The 27,466-nt window shown below is 44.6% G+C and overlaps 1 protein-coding gene across 11 annotated transcripts in view; it reads left to right on the top strand.

The window, feature by feature from the left end:
• LOC110520150 (dedicator of cytokinesis protein 9) overlaps positions 1-27,466 on the top strand; it is a 122,427-nt gene that overhangs the window by 31,031 nt on the left and 63,930 nt on the right. For 4 of the 11 annotated variants that reach the window (XM_036974518.1, XM_036974519.1, XM_036974517.1 and 1 more), the window contains exon 1: positions 12,260-12,451. The exons of 3 other annotated variants lie outside the window; for them this stretch is intronic. In XM_036974518.1, coding sequence (XP_036830413.1) covers positions 12,275-12,451 — 177 coding nt within the window. In that variant the 5' untranslated portion in view covers positions 12,260-12,274. Of the gene's footprint in view, positions 1-12,239; positions 12,452-23,767; positions 24,069-27,466 lie in introns of those variants that run through there. 4 more of the 11 variants (XM_036974524.1, XM_036974529.1, XM_036974521.1 and 1 more) reach the window with 2 other exon arrangements.

The following is a 27,466-nucleotide window of genomic DNA, read 5'->3' as shown; positions in this document are numbered from 1 at the left end:
CTGGCTCTGGGTGACAAGGCTTTGACAGCAGGCCCATGGGCATGGGGGTTGGCACTGCTTCAGACTGCCAACGCTGGTGCTGCAGTGGGAACTGCAGAGAGGAGAGGGCATAGCCGGATGATGTGAAATATCTACTGTAGAGCAATCTTTATCTGTGTCCCAGGGGGGCTTAGGACTGAATTAAGTAAGTCATTGGGATGCAAAGGGGATACTTCAAAAGACTGAGATGTAGCCTATGTGTCTTCCTGTATTCTGTACACTTGACAATCAATAGGCTTGTGTGGGGGGAAAAAAAGGTGTGTGTGTGCGCAGGTCTGTTCGTCCACATTTGTGTTTGTGCATGTTTTTCTACAACTGGCCAAGTTAGTTATGCCTCACCCAGTGGCAGCACTACAAAGTAAAGGAAGCAGGGCCCAAGCCCCTCAGGAAAATGGGTCGGTTTCTTCTCCAGGGATAAATAAACCATCCCAAAATACTGAGTGGAAGAGGAAGAGGATGTGGCCCCTTTTATTTGTGCTGCGGTGCCGTTTTGGAGAGTGACAGGCTAACCTCAGTCGCAGGTGAAAAGAGAGACTAGAGTTTAGTTTGTGTAGGCCAATGGGGGTATGCTTTCAGGCAGGGCCTATAATCCTGGGTCAGTAGAGGGGAAAGATTGAGTAGAGCTTATATAGTGTGTAAACCAGACTCCTAGCGCTCTGTAGTATTTGCAGCCTGTTGTGCACTCAATCATGTGCGGTCCGTAGTAGTAGGGAGGTATTTTGTGGCCTGTAACGTGAACTCATGCATTGGCATCTGAAATGTGTAGCATTTGGCTTGTGGGCATTTCCGTCTAAAACGACCCATGAGCACCAACATGTGAAGTTTGTATGAGCATATCAAATTGGATATCAAATGAAAGCTAAGAGTATTTCTTTTTTTGTTAAGGCTTAAATACATTTTTTTCAACCAATTTCCGTCGTCGAAATGTGGAATATTCAAAGGCTTTGATTTCTGGTCAAACAGATGGAAAAAGGGGTCTTTGACAACATCTACCAAAAAAGGTCTTTAAAAGGTATAAGAAATACACTGAGTGTACAAAGCATTATGAACACCTGCTCTTTCCCTGACAGACTGACCAGGTGAAAGCTATGATCCCTTATTGATATCAATTGTTAAATCCACTTCAATCAGTGTAGAATGAAGGGGAGGAGACCGGTTAAAGAAAGATTTGTAAGCCTTGAGACAATTACGACATGGATTGTATTGTGTATGTGTGCCATTCAGAGGTTGAATGGACTAGGCAAAAGATTGAAGTGCCTTGAAATAGGGTATAGTAGTAGGTGCCAGGCTCACTGGTTTGTGTCGGGTTTTTCACGCTCGACAGTTTCCTATGTGTATGAAGAATGGTCCACCACCTAAAGGACATCCAGCCAGCTGTGGGAATTATTGAAGTCGACATGGGCCAGCATCTCAGAGGAACGCTTGGCATAAAAAAACGAGAGATTTTCCATCTGCATTCTTCTAGTAAATGTGTTTTTGTGAAATTGTCTCTAACTTGTTCAAAGTAATCCTTGTGCATATAGTCGTATGGTTTGTTAAAATTTTGAAATCAATGGTTTTTATTTGGCACACATTTTAAAGCTTAATTCCATTACCTTGGAATTCCAGCCCCGTTCCCTCTCCCTTCTGCCAGTACGTATGCACAACTGTTATCCCTCCCTTCAGCCCTCCCTGTCTCTTGTAACTGTCTATCATGGCTCTGAACTTTGTCTCACTTTAGACACCCTTTGACCAGGAAAAGGCACGTTGGAAGAATGAACCTTCACTCTACTTCCCGTTAGTGCGAGTGAACTCTCCAGGAGGTTAACATTCAAGTGACAAACGTTCAGGAGGTTTAAGTCAGTCTGAAGGAAAGTAGGCAAAGAGAGTAGCTTTGTTGTGATAAGGTTTACACATCAGAAGGAAACAGCCGCTTCCCCCTCCACCTCCCCAAAGAGACCCAGCTGGGAGCAGCGCTGTGTTATCTTACCTGCTCTGTTGGACGCCATGGTGATGTCACTGTTGTCCACTATTCTATATATCGGCCCGTTAAACACACACACACACACACACACACACACACTCCCCCCGCAGAGCTCCTAGCCGACCCAGGGCATAGAAACACTGCCAGCTGTGGACCTGACCCCTGACTTGGACACTCCTCAGATGAGATGCCAACTCCTCATGACTCCCCGCCCCCTCCACTCCTCTAATCCAGAGACTTTATGGGGCTGTGTAATGTAGTGTACACGATGGGACGTTCCATCTCCCCGCTATGGGGCGGGGGGACTCCAGCTGACCCTTCTGTGTCCACATGTTCAGCCTTTGATGTTTTTAATTAGACCCCACCCGCTCTGCTCTCACAGCTTGACATTACACTTATATGACATAATACCTCGGGAGGAGGGTGACACCGTTAGAGGCTATTGCAGGACAGTGACACTGTCCACAGTCACCAGATGTGGAGTACAGTGTCCGTGTCCCCAAGTGGAAGAGATAAAGGGTTCTGGTAACAACCACTGCTCATTGATCACAGGGATTCCTGACCTCAAGTCTCTAAGGGGTTCAGATGGAGCATTTATTAATTGAGCAAGTCAGCATGGTATTATGAATCCATACTGTGTGACACCAGGGCAGTCTTGGTTACATAAAACTGCTGCTACTACACGGTCTAGCCGCAGTGTCATCATGATAACCAGGTACAGTGCATTTGGAAATGATTCAGACCTCTTGACTTTTTCCACATTTTGTACCTTACAGCTTTATTCTAAATTTGATTTAAATAAATAAAAACCCTCTTCAATCTACACACAATATCTCATAATGACAAAGTGAAAACAGTTTTGTAGAAGTTGCTGACTTATTTTTAAAAAATGTTACCGAAGTATTCAACCCCTTTGCTATAAGACATGAAGTTGATCATCCTTGATGCTTTTACAACTTGATTGGAGTCCACCTGTGGTAAATACAATTGATTGGAAAGGCACACACCTGTCTATATAAAGGTCCCACAGTTGACAGTGCATGTCAGAGCAAAAACTAAGCCATGAGGTCGAAGGAAGTGTCCGTAGAGCTCAGAGACAGGATTGTGTCGAGGCACCGATCTGGGGAAGGGCACCAAAACATTTCTGCAGCATTGAAGATCCCTAAGAACACAGTGGCCTCCATAATTATTCCATTTAAGAAGTTTGGAACCACCAAGACCCTTCCTAAAGCTGTCCGCCTGGCCAAACTGAGCAATCGGGGGAGAAGGGCTTTGGTCAGAGAGGTGACCAAGAACCCGATGGTCGCTCTCTGACAGAGATCTAGAGTTCTTCTGTGGAGATGGGAGAACCTTCCAGAAGGACAACCATCTCTGCAGCACTCCACCAATCAGGCCTTTATGGTAGAGTAGCCAGACGGAAGCCACTCCTCAGTAAAAGGCATGAGTGTCTGCTTGGAGTTTGCCAAAAGGTCTCTAAAGGACTCTCTGACCATGAGAAACAAGATTCTCTGGTCTGATGAAATGAAATGTGACACGTCAAGTGTCACAGAAAACTGTTTTTCAGCGGCAAGGACTGGGAAACTAGTCAGGATCGAGGGAAAGATGAACGGAGTAAAGTACAGAGAGATTAGATCCTTGATGAAAACCTGCTCCAGAGAGCCCAGGACCTCCGACTCAAGGTTCATGTTCCAACAGGACAACGACCCTAAGCACACAGCCAAGACAATGCAGGAGTGGCTTCGGGACAAGTCTCTGAATGTCCTTGAGTGGCCCAGCCAGATCCCGGACTTGAACCCAATCTAACATCTCTGGAGAGACCTGAAAATAGCTGTCCAGCGACACTCCCCATCCAACCTGACAGAGCTTGAGAGGATCTGCAGAGAAGAATGGGAGAAACCCCCAAATACAGGTGTGCCACGCTTGTAGCGTCATTCCCCAGAAAACTTGAAGCTGTAATCGCTTCCAAAGGTGCTTCAACAAAGTACTGAGTAAAGGATCTGAACACTTATGTAAATATGATATTTCAGTTTTTTATATTTTTTATAACAATTCTACTACAAACCTGTTTTTGCTTTGTCATTATGTGGTATTGTGGGTAGATTGATGGGGGGGGGGGGGTCCATTTCAGAATAAGGCTGTAACATAACAAAATGTGTAAAGTCAAGGGGTCTGAATACTCTCAAAATGCACTGTATATCTGAGTAGGAATTAAACTCAATTGATAGGATATTAAATGTCTATCATCTTGGATCCCCTTCCTTTATGCCCAGCCCTCAGATCTTTAGACACTGTGTGAACCATGTCATCCCTAAGCTGGCTGCAGCAGATGAGCTGGCCCCTGAGATGTGTGTCCTGCATCCTCCGGTCACATGGTTTATTCTATAGACTGATGGGAAGAACAGTCCAGCAGTGTTCCCAGCTGATGTCACTGACTCTCTTCATATTGATGTGAAAACAGCAGTAAACACCAATCAGGGAATTCACCAGTCATCTACAAAAGTATGATTGAGCAGTTGGTATCAATCTGAGAATGCGTGCCACCAACTTTCAAAACACACTGGGTGGGAGGGGGATGTAATCAGTATGGAGGACAAACGAAACAGACTTGTGAGAAGAGCTGCAGTTTGGCTGTAGTACCAGCAGCAGTAATCCAGCCATGTACATCAGTGCAGCTGAGTCCCAGACAGACCGTGCTTATCTAGAAGCCAGCAGCAGGCAGCTGTGTCCAGATTCAGCGTGGGCCGGGTACAGCTTCCATGCCCTAATACAGGATGTTTACACTCCAACATCCACACACACAACCGCCTTCTTCTTCTGCCATGGCATACATTAAGCCGATTTGCGCTTAGAAGCTTTAACTCCGATTTCCCATAGCTGACACTGCAATGGTACTATCACTGCTGTATAGGGAGTAGTGCTGCTCTTGGTCTAGTTAACTACTGCTGTACAGAATAGTCTCATTCCACAATGCGTCCATACAGAAGACAGATTTTCTGCTGAGGCTGATGATTGTGGATGTTCTGCTTGTAGGTCACAATGTTATTGAGGTTATTGAGTGGTTAGAGACTGTGTGTGTGTGTGGGGGGGGGCACTGAGTTTACCCTCCACATCCTGGCCCAGTGGTTTGTTTGTTGTCCAGAGGAGAGGTTCTTACGGTGCTGCAGACTGCTGAGGAGGAGTGGAGTGAAGCAGTAGAAACACAGCTGATCCCTGTGACTCAGCAGTCTTCACCACCCAGCATGGCCTGAATTATTCATCATTAGCACAACACAGAAAAGAACAACAAACCCAGTACTGTACACACACACACACAGTCTGGTTTCTCCTCAGCACTGCTGCTGCAGCACTATCGGTTTATCATTAGCTGTTTGTTCCACGGGGTAACCCTCTCGGAGACTTCCACCTCTTGATCGTGTGATTGGTTGGTGGTGAGGGGTGGAGTGGGATTGCAGACACCCAGCAGTACTCATGGACTGTACCTCCTGCGTAGGCATTGAGGATTTCTGCACTTCCTTGCAAAGAGAACCATTTCCTGATAACAAGCCTCCAAAATGAGAGTAGGATGAACTGTGTTGCAAAAGGCCCCTTTCTCTAACAGCTGGTTAGGTTTTATGGACCACTCTGAGAAATGGTATTTTAGAGGTCGACCTCAGCCGTGACACAGCCATAAATGTTGTTGTTGGCTATGGCATAAATTTTGAAACCGAGAAACGTCTGACAATGTCTCAGTACCATCAGAAAGTATTCATACCCCTTGACTTATTCAACATTTTCTTGTTACAGCCTGAATTCAAAATATATATTTTTTTAAAAACAAGATAATTCTCACCCTTCTACCCACAATACCCCATAATGACAAAGTGAAAACATGTTTTTAGATTTGTGCAAATGTATTGAAAGATTAAATACAGAAATATCTATTTTTACTTAAGTATTCACACCACTGAGTCAATACTTTGTAGAGTAACCTTTGGGGGTGATTACACATTTGAGTTGTCTTGGGTATGTCTGTAGCAGCTTTGCATATCTGGATTCAGGGATTTTCTACAATTTTTCCTTGCAGATTTTCTCAAGCTCTGTTAAATTAGTGGTGGTGAACAGCAATCTTTAAGTCTTTCCACAGATTCTCAATGGGATCAAGTCTGGGCTTTGGCTGGGCCACTCAAGGACATTCACATTCTTGTTCTGAAGCCATTCCAGCATTGCTTTGGCTGTATGCTTGTGGTCACTGTTCAATTGAAACATAAATCTTCACCCCAATCTGTCGTTTGCACTCTGAAGCAGGTTCTCATCAAGGATTTGCCTGTATTTGGCTCGACTTATTATTCCCTTTATCCTTACCAGTCTCCCAGGCCCTGCCTTCTGGCAGGTTCTCCCATCTCAGCCAAGGAACTCTATGGTTCTGTCAAAGTGGTCATTGGGTTCTTGGTCACCTCCCTGACCAAGGTTCTTCTCGACCAGTTGCTCAGTTTGGTCAGACAGCCAGCTCTAGGCAGAGTCTGGGAAGTTCCATAATTGTTCAATTTCCCAATGATGGAGAGTGGAGACCACTGTGCTTTTGGAAACTTTCAATACCCTTCCCCAGATATATGCTTCATCACAATCTCAGATAGTTTCTGCTCTGACATGCACAGTCAGCTGTGAGACCTTTTTATATAGTGTCTTCCTAAATTATGTCCAAACAATTGAATTGGCCACAGGTGGACTCCAATCAAGTTGTAGTGACATCTCAAGGATGATGAAATAAGGTTGGATGCACCTGAGCTCAATTTGGAGTGTCATAGCAAAGGGTTGTGAATACTTAGAGTAGCAATCAAAAGTTTGGACACACCTACTCATTCAAGTTTTTAATTTTTTTAAACTATTTTCTACATTCTAGAATAATAGTGAAAACATCAAAACTATGAAATAACACATGGAATCATGCAGTAACCAAAAATAGTGTTAAACAAATCAAAATATATTTTAGATTCTTCAAAGTAGCCACCCTTTGCCTTGATGGCAGCTTCGAACACGCTTGGCATTCTCTCAACCAGCTTCATGAGGTAGTCACCTGGAATGCATTTCAATTAACAGGTGTGCCTTGTTAAGTTAATTTGTGGAATTTCTTTCTGGAAGATTTGCCATTTAAAAAATAATAATATTTCACCTTTATGTCACCAGGTAAGCTAGTTGAGAACAAGTTCTCATTTACAACTGTGACCTGGCCAAGATAAAGCAAAGCAGTGCGACAGAAACAACAACACAAAGTTACATGGAACAAACAAGTGTACAGTCAACACAATAGAAAAAAAAGAAAGTCTATATACTGTGTGTGCAAATGGCATGAGGAGATATGAGGCAGCAGAGAACTGGAAGGAAAGGCGGCCAAAGGAGGTGGTGGCTTTGGGGATGACCAGTGAGATATACCTGCTGGAGCGCATGCTACGGGTGGGTTTTGTTATCGTGACCAGTGAGCTGAGATAAGGTAGAGCTTTACCTAGCATAGACTTGTAGATGACCTGGAGCCAGTGGGTCTGGCGACGAATATGTAGCGAGGGCCAGCCGACTAGAGCATACAGGTCGCAGTGGTGGGTGGTATAAGGCGCTTTGGTAACAAAACTGATGGCACTGTGATAGACTGCATCCAATTTGCTGTGTAGAGTATTGGAAGCTAATTTGTAGATGACATCGTAGAAGTGGAGGATCGGTAGGATGGTCAGTTTTACTAGGGTAAGTTTGGCGGTTTGAGTGAAGGAGGCTTTGTTGTGAAATAGAAAGCCGATTTTATTTTGGATTGGAGATGTTTGATATGAGTCTGGAAGGAGAGTTTACAGTCTAGTCAGACATTTGGTTTTGCTAGCGTTTAAGAGCAGTTGGAGACCACGGAAGGACTGTTGTATGGCGTTGAAGCTCGTTTGGAGGTTAGTTAACACAGTGTCCAAAGAAGGGCCAGATGTATACAGATTGGTGTCCAGGTGGATCAGGGAATCATCCGCAGCATCATTGATATATACAGAGAAAAGAGTCAGCCCGAGAATTGAACCCTGTGGTACCCCCATAGAGACTGCCAGAGGTCCGGACAACAGGCCCTCCGATTTTACACAATGAACTCTATCTGCAAAGTAGTTGGTGAACCAGGCGAGGCAGTCATTTGAGAAACCAAGGCTATCGAGTCTGCCAATAAGAATGTGGTGATTGACAGAGTCGAAAGCCTTGGCCAGGTCGATGAAGACGGCTGCACAGTACTGTCTTTTATCGATGGCGGTTATGATATCGTTTAGTACCTTGAGCGTGGCTGACTTGCACCCGTGACCAGCTCGGAAACTGGATTGCACAGCGGAGATGGTATGGTGGGATTCGAAATAGTCAGTGATCTGTTTATTAACTTGGCTTTCAAAGACTTTAGAAAGGCAGGGCATGATGGATATTGGTCTGTAACAGTTTGGGTCTAGAGTGTCACCCCCTTTTGAAGAGGGGGATGACCGCAGCAGCTTTCCAATCTTTAGGGATCTCGGACAAAATGAGAGGTTGAACAGACTGGTAATAGGGGTTACAACAATGGCGGCGGATAATTTTAGAAAGAGAGGGTCCAGATTGTCTAGCCCAGCTGATTTGTACGGGTCCAGGTTTTGCAGCTCTTTCAGAACATCTGCCATCTGGATTTGGGTGAAGGAGAAGCTGGGGAGGCTCGGGAAGTAGCTACGAGGGGTGCGGAGCTGTTGGCCGGGGTTGGGGTTCCATTATCATGGATTTATCGGTGGTGACCGTGTCGCCTAGCCTCAGTGCAGTGGGCAGCTGAGGGGAGGTGCTCTTATTCTCCATGGACTTTAGTGTCCCAAATTTTGGGGGAGTTAGAGATACAGGATGCACATTTCTGTTTGAAAAAGCTAGCCTTAGCTTTCCTGACTGACTGTGTGTATTGGTTCCGGACTTCCCTGAACAGTTGCATATCGCGGGGACTATTCGATGCTATTGCAGTCCGCCACAGGATGTTTTTGTGCTGGTCAAGGGCAGTCAGGTCTGGAGTGAACCAAGGACTATAATGGGGATCCTTTTTTATGCAAACAATGCCTGCAGTACTAATGTCGGCCTTGAACTTCCATGGCTTCAATGAGAGGTGGCAGTCTTTCTACCCTGCAATATATTCATAATGGGACTTAGTGAGTGTCATAGCATTGTTTTAGACATACCTCAGTGTGCACAACAGGAAGAATCTGTGTCCTCCAGCTGTGTCACTTCAAACCATGTCCTCTAGTAATTAATTATTAGCCAGTTAACATTTTATTTGCAATGGTTCTCACTCAAAAATAACTGTCTCACTGTTGACAGACAGTGTTTTCAAAAGAGAACCTACTTGACTAGACAGACGTGTGTGTGTGTGTGTGCAGACTGTCCATGTATTGTGTCGCTTAGGGGCATGCTATTTTAGTTGCTGTGCTGCATAACTATGAACGACAAGCCAGCGATAACGCTGTGAAGTCACACTGATATTCCTTTGTCATAACCCTATAGTACATGATCCTCTTGCCCTTTACCTTACTTAGGGATGTGATCACTGCTCTTACAGTAGCAACAGTTCAAGCAGGAGACATGAAGCTTTCATTCCTCGCAGTCCACTCTGAGGGCTGCTCCTATCTGTCCCTAATGTAGAGTTTGACTTGGCAATTTCACTGCAGATGACTTCTTGCTGTTCTATATGTTAAGCTTAAAAGCCCTCTCTCCACCATCTGACGGTCTATCCTGCTGTAGACTGCATGCCATGGGGGATGGGGAGAGTGTGTTGAAGCCATGAGGTTGAAATGAGGATGTATTTCTAAGAGAACAATGAGTATACTTGTCTTCATCCATCCATCCATTCCTGCTCACTCACTCACTCACTCACTCACTCACTCACTCACTCACTCACTCACTCACTCACTCACTCACTCACTCACTCACTCACTCACTCACTCACCCATATATCTGAATTCCATCAACCCCGGGCTCAGCTGCACTCCTCATCCCCCCCCAATCGAATGTAGTTCAGTGTGTCAGGTGCTGCTGAAATATTAACACAGCACACGCACATGCTGAGGGAGTTTAGCAGCACACTACACTGGTGCGCCCTGTGGAAGCTCTTCTAATGCTGCAGATGGGTGTGTGTGTGTGTCCTGATCAATGTTATTGCCCCACAGTATGACTTTTACTGTAATGGTGGTAGCAAATCTCCCCCAGTCACACAGAGTTTGAGCCTTTGACCGGTGAACTGAACACTTTAGGGAATTACCGTGCCCCCATAGACACAAATTAATTTGGGGAATTACCGTGCCCCCATAGACCGCAGCCACTCTGCATTAGACATTTTACATCGCATGTATTTTCAGCTTGTAAATTCCTATCAAATGAAATATTAATGTTTTAGTATGAATCTCATTCTCAGTGGTGAACTCTCATCAGTGTTATTTTTCTGGTTCATGAAATCCCTCCAGTATCTAGGAAGACTGTTCACTGTATGCACTTCAGTAGCTGATATGTGCATGTGACAATACAACCCCAGGTGCCGTGGATGATTCCCTGCCAGCTACTGTCCTGTAAGTGTGTGTACTGGGGTACTTTATGAGCATGCGACCCACAGCTGCAGCAGGAAACAGGGGCCGCCTCAGAATGACGGGAAATTGATAAGTAAACAAGAGATGGACAGTGCCCGGTTTCCCTGTCTGTCTTTCCCCAATCAGGACATGGGGCACGGCGCTGAAGACTCTTGTCAGTATAAACATGTCCAATGGCTCGAAGGCAGAGAGTCCATAAAATCAGGCCTGATTTGCAGGTGGGAGATATTATAGATTTTTTTTTGTAAAATCCATAAGCGAATATTGATTCATTTCTTCATGAATGTGGAGCCAGTTCAGGTTGATTATTAAACAGCATGGTTTTATGGGTAAAGTTCCAGGCCCTAGGTAAACTGTGTGGCTGATGGATTGTATCTGGCTTAATCAACCTTTTCTGTTCTACTTCTAATATGTTTTATGCACTTGGTAGAACAGGAAGGACATGCTCTCATCCAGCCAGAGGCTAATCTTTTATTTAGAATTTATTCTCTGCGTGACGTCTCGGCATAAAAGGCTTAAATCCGTACATTTCCTTGGTGTGCTTTGTAAATAAAGATGGCTTTTAGCAAAAGCACTGGCCAGTAAATGTTTTGATTTTTTTTTTTTTTTCTCCAGGTTTCTAAAGTAAAACAGATTCGTCTTTGAACACAGGCTGACTGACTCAGCTGCTGTTTGTGTGGGCACACACTTTAATTGGAATATGTTAAGTCACAGAGTAGGTTTGACTCAAATCCTGTTCTTTTTAGATGAGCTTTCCCTTGATCGAGAAGATTACGGAGGATCATGTCCGTTTAGAAAACAGTTTTCCAAGCAGTCTGGCTGAGGTGGAGGAAGTTTTTACTCTGTGTCTTTATTAAGGCTTTCATTAATCCAACCGTAATATGCTGCCATGTCATCATTATTCATGTTTTAGAGAAGTGTAAATGATGAACTTGTTTGATTCTTGGAGAATTTGTCCCTTCGTTGCCCCCTTGTTTCTCACTTCAACTAAATAAGCACTCAGCCACATTGCGCTTTGCCTGACTGTGGAAACAATCTATCCTAGAGTTAGCACACATTCATTTACTCCTTAGTCAACGCCTTCATCTTCATCACATTCCCTCCCCTTACTGTAGAAGAACAACTATTGTATTTGGGTGCGGTAATGCCGGCTGCTTATTTCTGAATGCATTCCCCAGAGAATGCAATAAAAGGAAATATTTTCATGTACAGAGGTGGTCTGACTGTGAGTAAGGGAAAGATAGTTGAGGTTTCAAAGAAGGGAGAGGCAGGGGAAAAGAGAGAGCGAAAGGGAGAGAGATGCACAGCATCAGCAGCAGCCGATAGAAGCTGGCGTTGTGTCGAGGCTCAGCATTGGCTGAAGCTGCAGCAGCGCTCACAGCATCCCCCCCCCCCTTCCCGTCTCTCTCCCTCTCTCGCTTGCCTGCTGACTGAGGCACTCCTGCAAACACAGGCTGGGACATCTCTGCTTTGCTGTGGCTCTGACCGAGGCTCCTTTCCCTGGCTGGATAAACTCTCTCTCCAGGCTCCCAGGCAATCTCTCTGTTTCTCGGAGCCCAGACAGCAGCCTCGCCCTGGGGGTGCAGTCATAGGAAGTTGTGGAGCTGTGTTTCAGGATGGACCAGGCTGTAGTAGGTTTGGATCTGGGAAACTGGGTCATCGTCCGGCTCTACTGAGGGATGCCTGTTTTGGACCTGGAGTGATGGGGTGCACCGCCAGTGTGGTTGTGTTTGACGGACTGCGTACGGTCTTACAGAGGAACTGTGGGTACATCTGCAAAAGTGGTGCTGCCGAGCCCGTTGGGCAGAACGAGGCTGAACAAGCCGCGTGCAGCCGGAGGGAGTCCCGGGTCCCATGGCCAACACCTCGAGTACTGAAGGTGTGTATGTATGTGTGTGTGTGGTGTGTGTGTGGTTATTACTTATGACGTGCCTGCCAGACTGTAGCTCTGCTCCGATCTCTTCATACAGTATAAATACAACACCAGTCCTGACCTACCTCAGCAGCCAGGTGCTTCTTTAAATCAAAGTAGTGTCCAGAAACAGGATTTCAGTTCCTAAATCCACTCAACTGTCTTCCCATATCCTGTGAATTATATAGGGAACTTTTCAAGGTTTCCTTTAACACCAAACTTCCACTGAAGCAAAATGTGATACCGTTTTTCCAACTCAGGAAACAGCACATGATCTGTAGGAAAGTAGGCCGAACCCCATTGTGTTGCCATATTCGTTTTTTAATGGACATCTTATCCTTCCATTTGAGGTACCCAAAGCCACAAGACAGCTTTTATGTACTTAAAAGGAGCATAATAATCATTTTTTTGATAAATGAATCAATTTCCTCCTTTAACTGACCTACTGCATTTCAGCTGCAGAAGTGCACCTATTTCAGTACTATATTTTACTTGAACCACCAGTGTGTGAAATATAAGAGGAGGAGGTTTGAATCTCACCCTCTGTGATGCGCTCCATTGGTTAAACCCTGTGCAGGAGAGGAGAGACAGTGGGCTCCGTGTCTGCTACAAATCCATCATCTTTGGGCTGCAGGCTGGCTGCATCTTCTGTTCTACCCAGTACCAGCTTGTCTGTCTTGACCTTTGTCTATGTCTTGTTTGCTCTCTAAGGATGCATGCAATTGCACCATATTCCCTATATAGTGCACTACTTTTTAAAACTAAGCCTTATGGGCCCTGGTCAGAAGTAGTGCACTTTATAGATTAGGGTGCCATTTGGGATCCTTCCTAACTGTGTCTAAAGGATATTGATGGCTCTTTCCTCCTGCTGAATGTGACATCCATTGGGTTAACTGTGATGTGAACAGATTGACAGGGACGGCTCCATGGTAGAGTAGACCGAAGAGACAGGAGAGATGTATAGGTCAAGGGCATTGTGACCTTCCATGGCTCAGAGATGCTCTGGTCATCTAGCTCTGCTGATTTGAATTCCCTCTCATCATTTGGTCGTGTCACAAATCATTAGGCGAAAAGGGGCAGGCAGGGAGAAGGATGCCGCATGACACCCGTGGGGGACACCCGTGTGCTATACTGTAACCGATAGGACGTCAGAAGAAATGCAATATGGTTGAAACCGAAGCATGTTTAGCTCCTTGGTGACTGCCTTCATAAAACAATGTTTCAGATGGACCAGCCGTACTGGAATCCCCTGTCCCCTGGACTGGAGTTTTGCTCTCCTTGTTGTTATGCTTCTGATTTATAGCAGGTATTTTGGTCCACATAACCTGTAAAGACGTCAACCATTAGTGTTGTCCTATACATTCCCCATGGCTTGAAGTCATTATCTCTGTGTGGGGGAATTTAACGGAAAGGTTAAAGGGGTAAAAGCCACTGGGTGGGCCACACACACACACAGACACACAGAGAGAGAGATATGGGTGGCTATTAGTAGGTAGTTCTTCGGTCCAGACTCACACAGTATGCCATTAGGGGTGTTGTTTTGGGAGTTGGACTGTTCTCTTATTTTACTCCCTCTCTGATTACACCAGCGCACCCTTTTCCTTCCTTTAGGAAACTCACATCTCTCGCTCTTCAGGGGTGGGGTGGATGCCTTTAGGGGACAAAGGTCACTGCTATTAGGATTCTGCTCTCTAAGTTTTTCATGATTTGTCTTTGTCACTCCTGCTAAACTACTTAGCTGTGTTGTACATCATCACTATGTTTACATTCTTACCATACTGTTGACAAGTGCACAGCTTCTTTCCTCCTCTAGAGCTCCAGGAGATTTGAGGCCAAAACCAATATTGCAACACAAAAGCAAATGTGCCAGCTATTCTTATCCATGGAATGTCGTTTCGGGAGCAGGAGAGGGAGAGAGAATGGTGCCGTCAAGTTGGGCCATGATAAAATAAGCTTTATCGTGTGGTGTGTTGAGGAGTAATGCTTGAAATATAGACTAACAATGTTTTCACTTATAACAAATGGCTAATGACTCAATTACTCTGTATATCTAAAGTGCCGCATCGCAGTGCAAGCTGTGCCACTACAGATTCTGGGTTCGAATCCAGGCTCTGTCGCAGCCGGCCACAACAGGGAGACCCATGCGGCGGCGCGGAATTGACCCAGCGTCATCCGAGTTAGGGGAGGGTTTGGCCGGCAGGGATATCCTTGTCTCATCGCGCACTAGCGACTCCTGTGGTGGGCCGGGCGCAGTGCACGCTGACACGGTCGCCAGGTGTACGGTGTTTCCTCTGACACATTGGTACGGCTGGCTTCCGGGTTGGATGGGCATTGTGTCAGGAAGCAGTGCGGCTTGGTTGGGTTATGTTTCGGAGGACGCATGGCTCTCGACCTCCGCCTCTCCCGAGTCCGTACAGGAGTTGCAGCGATGAGACAAGGCTGTAACTACTACCAATTTGGATTGAAAAATATGTTTTTTAAAAACAGGCTTATAGAAATTTTTGCTAATTTATTCAAAATAAAAAACTGATCCTGAATCGTCTTGGCTGTGTGCTTAGGGTCGTTGTCCTGCTCCAGAGCGCTCAGGACTTCATCAAATCCCCCCCCCCCCCCCCCCCCCCCAAAATGTCACACAGCGAATACTTAGCGTGAAATGCTTAATTACAAGCCCTTAACCAACAATGCAGTTCAAGAAATAGAGTTAAGAATTAAGAAAATATTCACTAGATAAATAAAAAGTAACACAATAAAATAACAATAACGAGGCTATATACAGGGGGTACCGGTACCAACGCAATGTGCGGGAGTACAGGTTAGTTAGTTAATTTGTACATGTAGGTAGGGGTCATCAATGTAAATAGTCCGGGTGGCCATTTGATTAGTAGTAGTCTTATGGCTTGGGGGTAGAAGCTGTTAAGGAGTCTTTTGGACCTAGACTTGGGGCTAAGGTACCGCTTGCAGAGAGAACAGTCTATGACGGGTGATTGGAGTTTAACTTTTTTTTTTATGGAAAAAAAATAAACGTGTGTGTGCTTTAAAAAAAAAGTTTAACTCCAATCACCCGTCATAGACAACAAATTTTTCATTTTTGGGGACCCCTACAGTACCCCGGGCCCCAGTTGAATACCCCTGCTGTACAGCATAACTGTGAATTAGCCGTAGTGTTACTCCCCTGGATAGCTGTTGTTCTTTTAGATGGTGACCACGTTGAATTTAGTCTGGTGTTTGTCTTAATGTCGTTAGGACGAGGTGTGGGACCATTTATTTGCAATGTCCGTTGCTTAGATCATAATATATTATCCTAGCCTAATTCCTTATAGGCATACAATCCTTCTCCTCTATATATGTCATCCTTATAATTATTTTCTACAAGTGGAAACTCTGACTAGCCCCCATAGATAGTCAGTGTTATACACACAGGCTGGGCGTTCACCAGAACATCCACATGAAAGCAATGTGCCGTTAAATCTCTGCAGAGAGAAGACAAACAATCAGATCACTCCCCTGTACTTTTTACACACTAGCCGTAAGCACAGCTAAATAGCAACAGACTTAGCTAACTAGCTAGCTAGGTCAATGTTTTTCTATTTGTCATGATTGTGTGTAACTGTGTGTGGCGTCTCAGGCCGTTGTGAAGTTGCCTAGAATGGGTTGTTTCCAGACATGCTAATAACATGAAGGTGCTTTCCGTTGCCCTCTCTCACACACTCTGATTGGGACAGGAGAACATTATCTCCAGCACTTAGCTAGGCTCCTTCACCGTGACCTGCTCTGGCAACAAGTCCTAGAGACACTAGACTAGAGCAACAATGTGTACATCAATGTGCAGCTGTTCAAACTTGACGGGCCACACATTTGTTCGATAGAATTGCGTTACGTTCAGCCTTGGGTGAAAAAGAGTACATGTATCTATGCAGGAAGGAGGAGTCTGGAAATGCCATAGTGTGCTGTATCCATCCCTACTGTGGTCATGTTTTGTTTCCCAGCTGCTTTGTGTGAGATGAGACTCTTGTTCTCACCTCTTTATACACTACTGACGTAAGCAGCAGTGGGCGTAGATGTGGACTGACACTGACTGTATTATGATTTGCCTTATCTCCATGCAGTCAGTGTGAATTCTCCATTTTACCTGGCGCCTGGGAGCTCCCCGGGGAGACTGGAGTGAAAACAGCCTGGGTGCTGGTCCTGGAAAGGGTGTGTTCTGATGAAGAGGGGATGTGTGTTTTGTTACATTCCAGGGTTACACCCATCTGGTTTTCCCCTGGCTCCTACTGGGAAGAGAAGGCCCAATTATTGCATCAAGCCTTTGTTATGTAACACACCGCCCCAGCCCTGCTCCCTCCAGCCCTGCTCCCTCCAGCCCTGCTCCCTCCAGGCCGGAATGGGATAGCTGGGTGTGGATGTCTGGCTAGCTTGACCTAGGCAAACACCAGTCCATACTGAGACCTGGCAGCCATTGTTTTTGGGCTTATATCATCTGAAGAGAGAGATTTAGTTGAGGGTGTTTCACTATGTGCTAACCTTTTATCATTGGTATACAGAGCTAAAGCAAAGTCCCAATGAAAACACTGCTATCATTACCCAATTTGATAACCGTCCTCTAGTGCCAGATGCAGTGTCATAGGCCGTAGCAATTTACATTCATGCCATAAAAGTCCCTTATACCGAAATGGAAGGTGATTCAGTGATGACGCAGACTGAAACTCAATAAAAGTCTAGGACTGATGCAGAGGACTAAAACAGAGGAAGCAACTCTTTCTTCTTAATGAGAGTGCTTCAGATAAAACGTCTGGGTGGAAATGGAGGGCAACAGTAATGATGAAACATGACGATAACTGTAGCAGACTTCTGTCCCTGCTCTGCTTTGTGTTTCATCACACTCAATATCAATACTATTTCATATCTTAAAGATACACATTATGGATGCAATAGAAAACAGCTCTGTATTTACTCTGCACTTTCACAGTCCTATAGTACCGTGGTTATGTATTCAGGAATATATATATATATATATATATATATATATATATACGCACGCACACACACACACACACACACACACATACACACATACACACATACACACATACACACATACACACATACATACATACATACATACATACATACATACATACATACATACATATCTCATAGGGATACACTGTTTCAACTTAAAGTCTGGCGTGATTCTTGGTCTCAGTAGAAACTGAACAAAAAAAGCATAACAAAAACCCCAAATTCACCCAGAATCTTTCCCCCTTCTGTGTAGTTGACTTGACGGCTGTGTGGGGATACAGTAGCTGCACTGCAGAGGGGGGAGGCAATGTCTTTTGAAGTCCTCCACAGTACATTATCTCGCTCTGCTGCAGACAGGAGCAGGGGGTGGAACCGGCAGATCCTGACTCCTGTCCATGTATAAACACATTACAGCTCTCTGATCAACGTCATTATGGACTGTTAATGTGTTATTGTTCCTTATATAGAATAACTAACCAATTAGGAATCAGAGCTGATATCTGGTTGTTTCTGCTTGACTAATATACAGTTAGTCCACTGTGTCCTGGGTGCTGTGTTAGTTTGAATGTGCAATCCAGGATCTAGGAGTCTTTCACCACATGACTGCCATTATTGTTCAACAACTGTTTACATGCTGATTTGTAAATGTCAAATTGTCAAAGGCTCCAGTCACCCAAGTCATAGACTGTTCTCTCTGCTACCGCACGGCAAGCGGTACCGGAGCACCAAGTCTAGGTCCAAAAGGCTCCTTAACAGCTTCTACCCCCAAGCCATAAGACTCCTGAATCAAATGGCCACCTGGACTATTTACATTGACCCTCCCCCTTTCTTTGTTTTTACACTGCTGCTACTCGCTGTTTATTATCAGGGTACCGGTACCCACTGAAGTAAGCATCGTTATTGTTATGTAAACATCTTGTTACATTTTAAATGTATACTTTTTTTTTTTTACTTTAGTTGATTTAGTCTTTTATTAACTCTATTTCTTGAACTGCGTTGTTGGTTAAGGGCTTGTAAGCATTTCACAGTAAGGTCTACACCTATTGTATTCGGCGCATGTGACAAATACAATTTGATTTTATTTGATGTCACAATCGATATTAACTACACAGTAATTCATTTGGATTCCGCTGAGTGTGTGACATAATGAACAAGTGGGTGTTTCAAAGGATCTCTGATGAAATTCCTCATGGAATTGTGGCGGGCAGCAGTAGGAGTAGCTAGATTACTGTACTTGTCCGCAACTTGGTTGTTCGCTATGTAGAGTCAACATCCAAACAAGAATTTTGTCAACAAAATGTGGTGACCTTGCATTGCATCAGGGCAATGCTTTGACTTGGTTTGCTTTGACTTTAAAATGTTTGCCAAACCAAAAACATTGATTTAGAAGTTTAACAAACCACACGGCTATGCACAATTTCCACTAAAACATTTACAAAAACAAATTCAGTGGAAGAACTGTGCAGATGCAAGCTTGGCTAACAGCAATACATCATTATGGATATGAATGTCATTCTCCTCATGTTTCACAAGTTTGGACATCACAGTAGAGTACAGTGCAGTACAATACAGCACAGTAGAGTGCAGTACAATACAGCACAGCAGAGTACAATGCAGTACAATACAGCACAGCAGAGTAGAGTTCGGTGCAGTACAATACAGCACAGCAGAGTACAATACAGCACAGCAGAGTACAATGCAGTACAATACAGCACAGCAGAGTTCGGTGCAGTACAATACAGCACAGCAGAGTACAATACAGCACAGCAGAGTACAATACAGCACAGCAGAGTACAATACAGCACAGCAGAGTACAATACAGCACAGCAGAGTACAATGCAGCACACCAGAGTACAATGCAGCACACCAGAGTACAATGCAGCACACCAGAGTACAATGCAGCACAGCAGAGTACAATGCAGCACAGCAGAGTACAATGCAGCACAGCAGAGTACAATGCAGCACAGCAGAGTACAATGCAGCACAGCAGAGTACAATGCAGCACAGCAGAGTACAATGCAGCACAGCAGAGTACAATACAGCACAGCAGAGTACAATACAGCACAGCAGAGTACAATGCAGCACAGCAGAGTACAATACAGCACAGCAGAGTACAATGCAGTACAATACAGCACAGCAGAGTAGAGTTCGGTGCAGTACAATACAGCACAGCAGAGTACAATACAGCACAGCAGAGTACAATACAGCACAGCAGAGTACAATACAGCACAGCAGAGTACAATACAGCACAGCAGAGTACAATACAGCACAGCAGAGTACAATGCAGTACAATACAGCACAGCAGAATACAATGCAGTACAATACAGCACAGCAGAGTAGAGTTCGGTGCAGTACAATACAGCAGAGTTCGGTGCAGTACAATATACTGTATTGAACTGTACTCTGCTGTGTTTGACTTCGATACCAGGTCTAGTATCACGATACTTGATACCACAACAAAAGAAAGAAGGCTTATTAGACCAAGTCACAGAATGGCACTTGATCCAGACAGATAAACTCAGCTACAGCTCTGTTCAATCGTTGGGCATCCGGTCCTCTGGCAGTCTCTGGGGTTGCCACAGGGTTCAATTCTCGGGCCGACTCTTTTCTCTGTATATATCAATGATGTTGCTCTTGCTGCGGGCGATTCCCTGATCCACCTCTACGCAGACGACACCATTCTGTATACTTCCGGCCCGTCCTTGGACACTGTGCTATCTAACCTCCAAACGAGCTTCAATGCCATACAACACTCCTTCCGTGGCCTCCAACTGCTCTTAAACACTAGTAAAACCAAATGCATGCTTTTCAACCGTTCGCTGCCTGCACCTGCACGCCCGACTAGCATCACCACCCTGGATGGTTCCGACCTAGAATATGTGGACATCTATAAGTACCTAGGTGTCTGGCTAGACTGTAAACTCTCCTTCCAAACTCATATCAAACATCTCCAATCCAAAATCAAATCTAGAGTCGGCTTTCTATTCCGCAACAAAGCCTCCTTCACTCACGCCGCCAAACTTACCCTAGTAAAACTGACTATCCTACCGATCCTCGACTTCGGCGATGTCATCTACAAAATAGCTTCCAAAACTCTACTCAGCAAACTGGATGCAGTTTATCACAGTGCCATCCGCTTTGTTACTAAAGTACCTTATACCACCCACCACTGCGACCTGTATGCTCTAGTCGGCTGGCCATCGCTACATATTCGTCGCCAGACCCACTGGCTCCAGGTCATCTACAAGTCCATGCTAGGTAACGCTCCGCCTTATCTCAGTTCACTGGTCACGATGGCAACACCCACCCGTAGCACGCGCTCCAGCAGGTGTATCTCACTGATCATCCCTAAAGCCAACACCTCATTTGGCCGCCTTTTGTTCCAGTTCTCTGCTGCCTGTGACTGGAACGAATTGCAAAAATCGCTGAAGTTGGAGACTTATCTCCCTCACCAACTTCAAACATCTGCTATCTGAGCAGCTAACCGATCGCTGCAGCTGTTCATAGTCTATTGGTAAATAGCCCACCCAATTTTACCTACCTCATCCCCATACTGTTTATATTTATTTACTTTTCTGCTCTTTTGCACAGCAATATCTCTACCTGTACATGACCATCTGATCATTTATCACTCCAGTGTTAATCTGCAAAATTTTAATTATTCGCCTACCTCCTCATGCCTTTTGCACACAATGTGTATATAGACTCTCTTTTTTTCTACTGTGTTATTGACTTGTTAATTGTTTACTCCATTTGTAACTCTGTGTTGTCTGTTCACAATGCTATGCTTTATCTTGGCCAGATCGCAGTTGCAAATGAGAACTTGTTCTCAACTAGCCTACCTGGTTAAATAAAGGTGAAATAAAAAATAAAAAAATCAATTGAATTCAATATTATTACACGTTTTAGAGGTAGCTGTGTATGCATTAATGAATACATGTTACAATCAATGTGGTGTAGTTTTAGCAATCATTTTGACTCTGGTGAAAACAATGTGACTACACAACAACATAATGGTAAACTTTTAGTTGAAAGGTAAATCTCTATTGTTAATCTGGGTAACTGAAGATATAGCCTAGGTCTATTCACAATACAGGTGAATGCATATTATTCAATAGGAGTGTGTGCATGCATTGAGTTATTGAGCTGGTTTCATGGGGCTACAGATGACAAACAATTCCTTCCATTTAGGACTTGTTTTATTGGCAACTGCTTGGAGAACATATTTTATTATCAACAACATGTGCATGGAACGGGGATGGGCAACTTTGATGGGGGTGGTGACCACAAAAATCTGAAATCATCATGAGGGGCAGCAGTTGCTTGCGGGTCTGCATACCACGTTTGTGTATATCATTTTTTTTTTAATTGTACCTTTTTTTGTATTCTACTATTCTAACTTGCAACAGTAAAAAAAAAAATATATATATATATATATATACACAGTACCAGTCAAATGTTTGGACACACCTACTCATTCAAGGGTTTTTCTTTATTTGGACTATCTTCGCAGGGAAGATAGAAACAGTAGGGATTTGGGCAACTTAATAATTCATAAACAAAAATCAGTAAAATCACTATAATTGGTAGATCTACCATTACTTATTTCTGTGAGCTTTCATTATCCTCGTTCCTCAGTAGGGAAATATCTTAAATATATGTGGGTTTTTGGTAATGGCAATATTTCTTAAACAGAAAGGTAAGAAAAATGAACCAACTAATCTATGCCTTCATTTCATTTGATATATGCTCCCATAACTTTCACATGATGGTGCTCATGGGTCCTTTTTGATGGAAATGCATACTGTAAAACATAATGAGCAATGGTTGTTAGTAGTATGAGTAATGACAGTCTTGCACCAAACTGACGTTGCAGACGGTGTTTTATCAGAGACAGGAACTCTGACTCACTGCTGCTCTATGAAACACAGAGAGCGCTGACACTTGTTGCCCTCAGGAAGACGGACGTGTAACTCATTCCACTGTGGAGCCTGTCAAGAATCCTGTTCCTGTCATGTTCTCCAGTCCTTCTCCCAGAGTCTCTGTGCTTGAACCTGGGTGAGGCTGGAAGAAGGTTGTGCATTTCAATGCCTGGGGCTCCAGCACTTGAGCGGTCTAGTGCGGGACGGGGGTTAACTGTGGGGGCCAGAAGGGGGGAGGTGATAGTTGGATGGGAACAGCTGTAGTCCCCAACGAGGCGCTCACGCTGAGCTCTGACACAACCACGAAAAGATAACATCCTCCCTGCTGTGGCCCACTGAGGAATCTGAAGGGTCGACCCTGCACGGAGGTGGGTTAGCAGGGCTATATCAGCCATGGAATGGCTCTCAGGCAGATGGATCAACAACCAGAGGCTCGTACAGACCGAAGACAAGCATAATCTCCTTGTCCGAGGCCCTGGCAAGGCCCTGTGACAACCAAGTGGCAGTTGAACACAAAAAGATTTACATTCCAGCGCTTCATACAATGCACAGATACAAACTGGTGACTTGTTTACTCATACTGTATATCTGGAAATGAGGGATTCAGACGATAGTCACTAGTATCATCAAATAAGTTGCCACATTTCATTTAATTCAAGAGTTCATCTTCAGTTGAAAACTGACTTTCAAGCAGTTTCCAACTGAGTTCCAAAGAGTTTCAAACTGAGTGGGAACAGGAGAGAAATAACTTGGTCTTCACTGTTTAGATGGCAGTTTATGTGGGTCACTCATGATTTGTGAAAGATGTTTTCTGAGGTACTCACGACAAACTCAAGCTGAGGAGCCGATTCTAGCAGCTTAACTGAATGTTGACGTGTGGAAAATCACTCCTCATCAGTGCTGTGCTGCTGCGTCTACTATCCTGTCAGATATGAATTCTCCAGATGTTATTTTTAATTCCTTGAATAAATGACATGGGCTATGTTGATGACGGTACACTATTCTAGTCTCCGTGTCTATTATAGTCTCGCTTGCTTCTCTCTTTGTTGTTCTTCATGCTGAAATGGGAAGCTGCTCTATTTGCAGCTGTGTTACAGAAGTCGTGGAGCGGTGGACCGGACACTCCCTGGTTGGACTAGAAGACCAGTGGAATGGAATGCGTCTTTGTCTGTCGTTGTCAGCCTTTTGTCATTAGAGTGCAGGTGGATGGTGAGGGGTCAGGCTGTAGGAGGAAGTGTGTGTGTTTGTGTGTGTGTGTGAAGGCTGTAACTCCCCCAGCCAGAAGGCACAGCTGAGTGTGGGAGGGGCTCCTCTCTCTGTAGCCTGGGTGTGAGTCTAGGACTGGGAGGCTCAGACATTCAGACAGAGTAGTCCGAGAGAGGGGAGTTGGTGCCTGAAGAGAGCTACAGGGGTTCTGGAGAACTTCCCTAACGTTACCCTGCATAAGGCATTTCTCCATTGGACATGCTGGCTGCCTGTTGCTGCTCTTTGGGATCTAGTGAGGAGATTTGTGGCCACAGCTGTTGACAATGCAAGGAAGGGCTAACAAAGCCCCTAAGAAGGAGCTGGTGATCGAGTCACCCCAGCAGTACAAGAGCTTGGCTGGAGCCGAGGCGGAGGTGGAGGCGGTGCCACAGGTGGTGGTAAGTCACGGCATGGGGGGTTACTTAGCCATGGTTTCTGTTGAGACACTAAAAGTTACTGAATTTCCTTACCACATGTTTTAAGTTTACTTTGGAAACTCGAAGTAGGAGCTGAAACGGTTGTTGTTCATCACATTTCAGCAGTACTGTCGAGGATATGGTTCAGAGTAATATACAGCTGTAGCACTCTTAAGTGTTGCTTGTTGTGGCGTACTTGTAGCATAACTGTTGTGTGAAGCAGGTCAGGCGCTTGGAAGCTCTGAGCTGGCCTTGCCCTGCCATGCAGCTTCATGGCTAGTCTAAAAATCCACTCTCCTTTTATCAGATCTCAATTATTCTATACAATGGTGCGGGCTCACATTTCAAAGTGCTTTGTGTGCGCCACTGAAGAGGAACGTTGGACTCTGCTGGTGCTAAATTAGCTGCATGGACAAGACCAAGGCGGTGAATTGCATTCTTGAGAGGGTAATTACTGTGGTGTATACCGCTCATAAAAGTTCCCTATTTGCCCCTTAAGCTCAAAAGTCAAGCATAATAAGAAGTACTGTTTAATCCACGGCAGGTTGAACTTTTCATCCGATTTGTCCTAAACGGTCATTTTAACAGCGTATTATAATCAAAGTGAATTAGCAACTGTATCTAATATAAAGGCATCACAGAGTACCATTGTTCCAGTGTGCTGCAGTAGTGTAGTGAGAGGTGCAGAGTAGGGCGAGATGAGAGCCAAGGCCTGGGGAAACACAGCTGTCAGAGGGGTAGAGAGAGTTGGACTTGGCTCCAGAAGCAGCTATTTGTTAACTCTTTCTCTTCAAGGGTTTGTGGTTTGTTTATGAAGCTAATATCCAGATGTGAGAGATTAAGTAATAGCTATGTTATACTCCTTTGGACTGATTGTCCTATAATTGCAAGCCTTTGGTTACTGCAAATGTGGAACTGCCATTTTATATCAAAAGGTTTCCCAGAGACACTTGTTTTGAATAAGGGATAGTTATCCTTCCGTTTCAAATCATATTCACTATTTAACCATGTTATTACTGAGCCTCACTGGCCGTTGTTTATGGTATATCTCTGGTAGCCCTCAACAGGCGTTTGATTTGCAAATCTCTACAGCATGGGTGTCAAACTCATTATTCCTGCGGGCCCCATCAGTGCGGCCCTCTGAACACTGTCATTTTTAGGGATTGTCTGCTTCCTTACTATCCAGCTTTCGTTTTGGTGTTTCTTAGCAACCTGAAAAGAGTGTAGAGACTATGTAAAATATAGGTCCAATATAATTTATATACAATTTCGATTTGGTTTTAGACATTTCAGGGAGATTTTCAAATAAATGTTTTACTCAAAACTCTGCATAGAATGGGCTCTGGACTTTAACCTCCTAATTCTTCCTGTAGAGTATGTGTCATGTGCTATTATCACCATGGCTAAAATATTGTGGGGGCTGTACTGTACAGTAGGAGGAACATGGTTGTTGGTACAGCAGTGGACTTGACTGTAGTCATTGCTGAGGGAGTGAAAATGACTGGGCTCCAGTCAGTGAAGACATTTTCCTATCCGATGCTTTACTCTGTGGTCTGGCTGAGCTCGTATAGTCCCTGACAAAGGCATATGGAAAACCTCAGCACTTATGTGGACGGTGGGAGGAAGGCTGAGAACAGGCGAGATTTTAATCATGAGGCAGAGTTTGTAGGCTCAGGAATTCATCACCGGTGAGAGGAGGAGGAAGACGCCTAACAACAAGGTTATTACAACTCGTTTAACCTCCAATCAGCCGAAATGTCAAGCCACAGTTACAGTGCATTTGGAAAGTTTTCAGCCCCCTTGACTTTTTTCTACATTTTGTTACGTTACAGCCTTATTCTGAAATAGATTATTTAGTTTTTTTCCCTCATCAATCTACACACAATATCCCATAATGACAAAGCAAAAACAGTTTAAAAAAAAAATATTTAGCACACAAAAAACTGAAATCACACTTACTTAAGTATTCAGACCCTTTACTCAGTACTTTGTTGAAACACCTTTGGCATTGATTACAGCATTGAGTCTTCTTGGGTATGACGCTCCAAGCTTGGCACACCTGTATTTGGGAAGTTTCTCCCATTCTTCTCCCAAGCTCTGTCAGGTTGGATGGGGTGCGTCGCTGCACAGCTATTTTCGGACCTCTCCAGAGATGTTCGATCAGGATCAAATCAAATTTATTTGTATAGCCCTTCTTACATCAGTTGATATCTCAAAGTACTGTACAGAAAACCAGCCTAAAACCCCAAACAGCAAGCAATGCAGGTGTAGAAGCACGGTGGCTAGGAAAAACTCCCTAGAAAGGCCAAAACCTAGGAAGAAACCTAGAGAGGAACCAGGCTATGAGGGGTGGCCTGTCCTCTTCTGGCTGTGCCGGGTGGAGATTATAACAGAACATGGCCAAGATGTTCAAATGTTCATAAATTACCAGCATGGTCAAATAATAATAATCACAGTAGTTGTCGAGGGTGCAACAAGTCAGCACCTCAGGAGTAAATGTCAGTTGACTTTTCAAGGCTGATCATTAAGAGTATCTCTACCACTCCTGCTGTCTCTAGAGAGTTGAAAACAGCAGGTCTGGGACAGGTAGCACGTCCGGTGAACAGGTCAGGGTTCCATAGCCGCAGGCAGAACAGTTGAAACTGGAGCAGCAGCATGGCCAGGTGGACTGGGGACAGCAAGGAATCATCATGCCAGGTAGTCCTGAGGCATGGTCCTAGGGCTCAGGTTCAAATCTGGACTCTGTCTGGACCACTTAAGGACATTCAGAGACTTGTCCCGAAGCTACTCCTGCGTTGTCTTGGCTGTGTGCTTAGGGTCGTTGTCCTGTTGGATGGTGAACCTTCGACCACAGTCCGAGGTCCTGAGCTCTCTGGAGCAGGCTCCCTCTGTACTTTGCTCCGTTCATCTTTCCCTCGCACTTGACTAGTCTCCCAGTCCCTGCTGCTGATTATCGTCCCCACAACATGATGCTGCCACCACCATGCTTCACTGTAGGGATGATACCAGGTTTCCTCCAGACGTGATGTTTGGCATTCAGGCCATGAAGTTCAATATTGGTTTCATCAGACCAGAGAATCTTGTTTCTCATAGTCTGAGAGTATTTAGGTGCCTTTTAGCAAACTCCAAGTGGGCTGTCATTTGCCTTTTACTGAGGACTGGCTTCCCTCTGGCCACTCTACCATAGAGGCCTGATTGGTGGAGTGCTGCAGAGATGGTTGTCCTTCTGCAAGGTTCTCCCATCTCCACAGAGGAACTCTGGAGGTCTGTCAGAGTGACCATCGGGTTCTTGGTCATTTCCCTGACCAAGTCCCTTCTCCCCCGATGTCTCAGTTTAGGAATAGTCTTGGTGGTTCCAAACTTCTTCTATTTAAATAATG

This window comes from Oncorhynchus mykiss, chromosome 3 (genome assembly GCF_013265735.2).
Source record: "Oncorhynchus mykiss isolate Arlee chromosome 3, USDA_OmykA_1.1, whole genome shotgun sequence".
Lineage (NCBI taxonomy): Eukaryota > Metazoa > Chordata > Actinopteri > Salmoniformes > Salmonidae > Oncorhynchus > Oncorhynchus mykiss.
The sequence above is the reverse complement of the archived record's forward strand: the minus strand, read 5'-3'. Positions and strand labels throughout refer to the sequence as shown.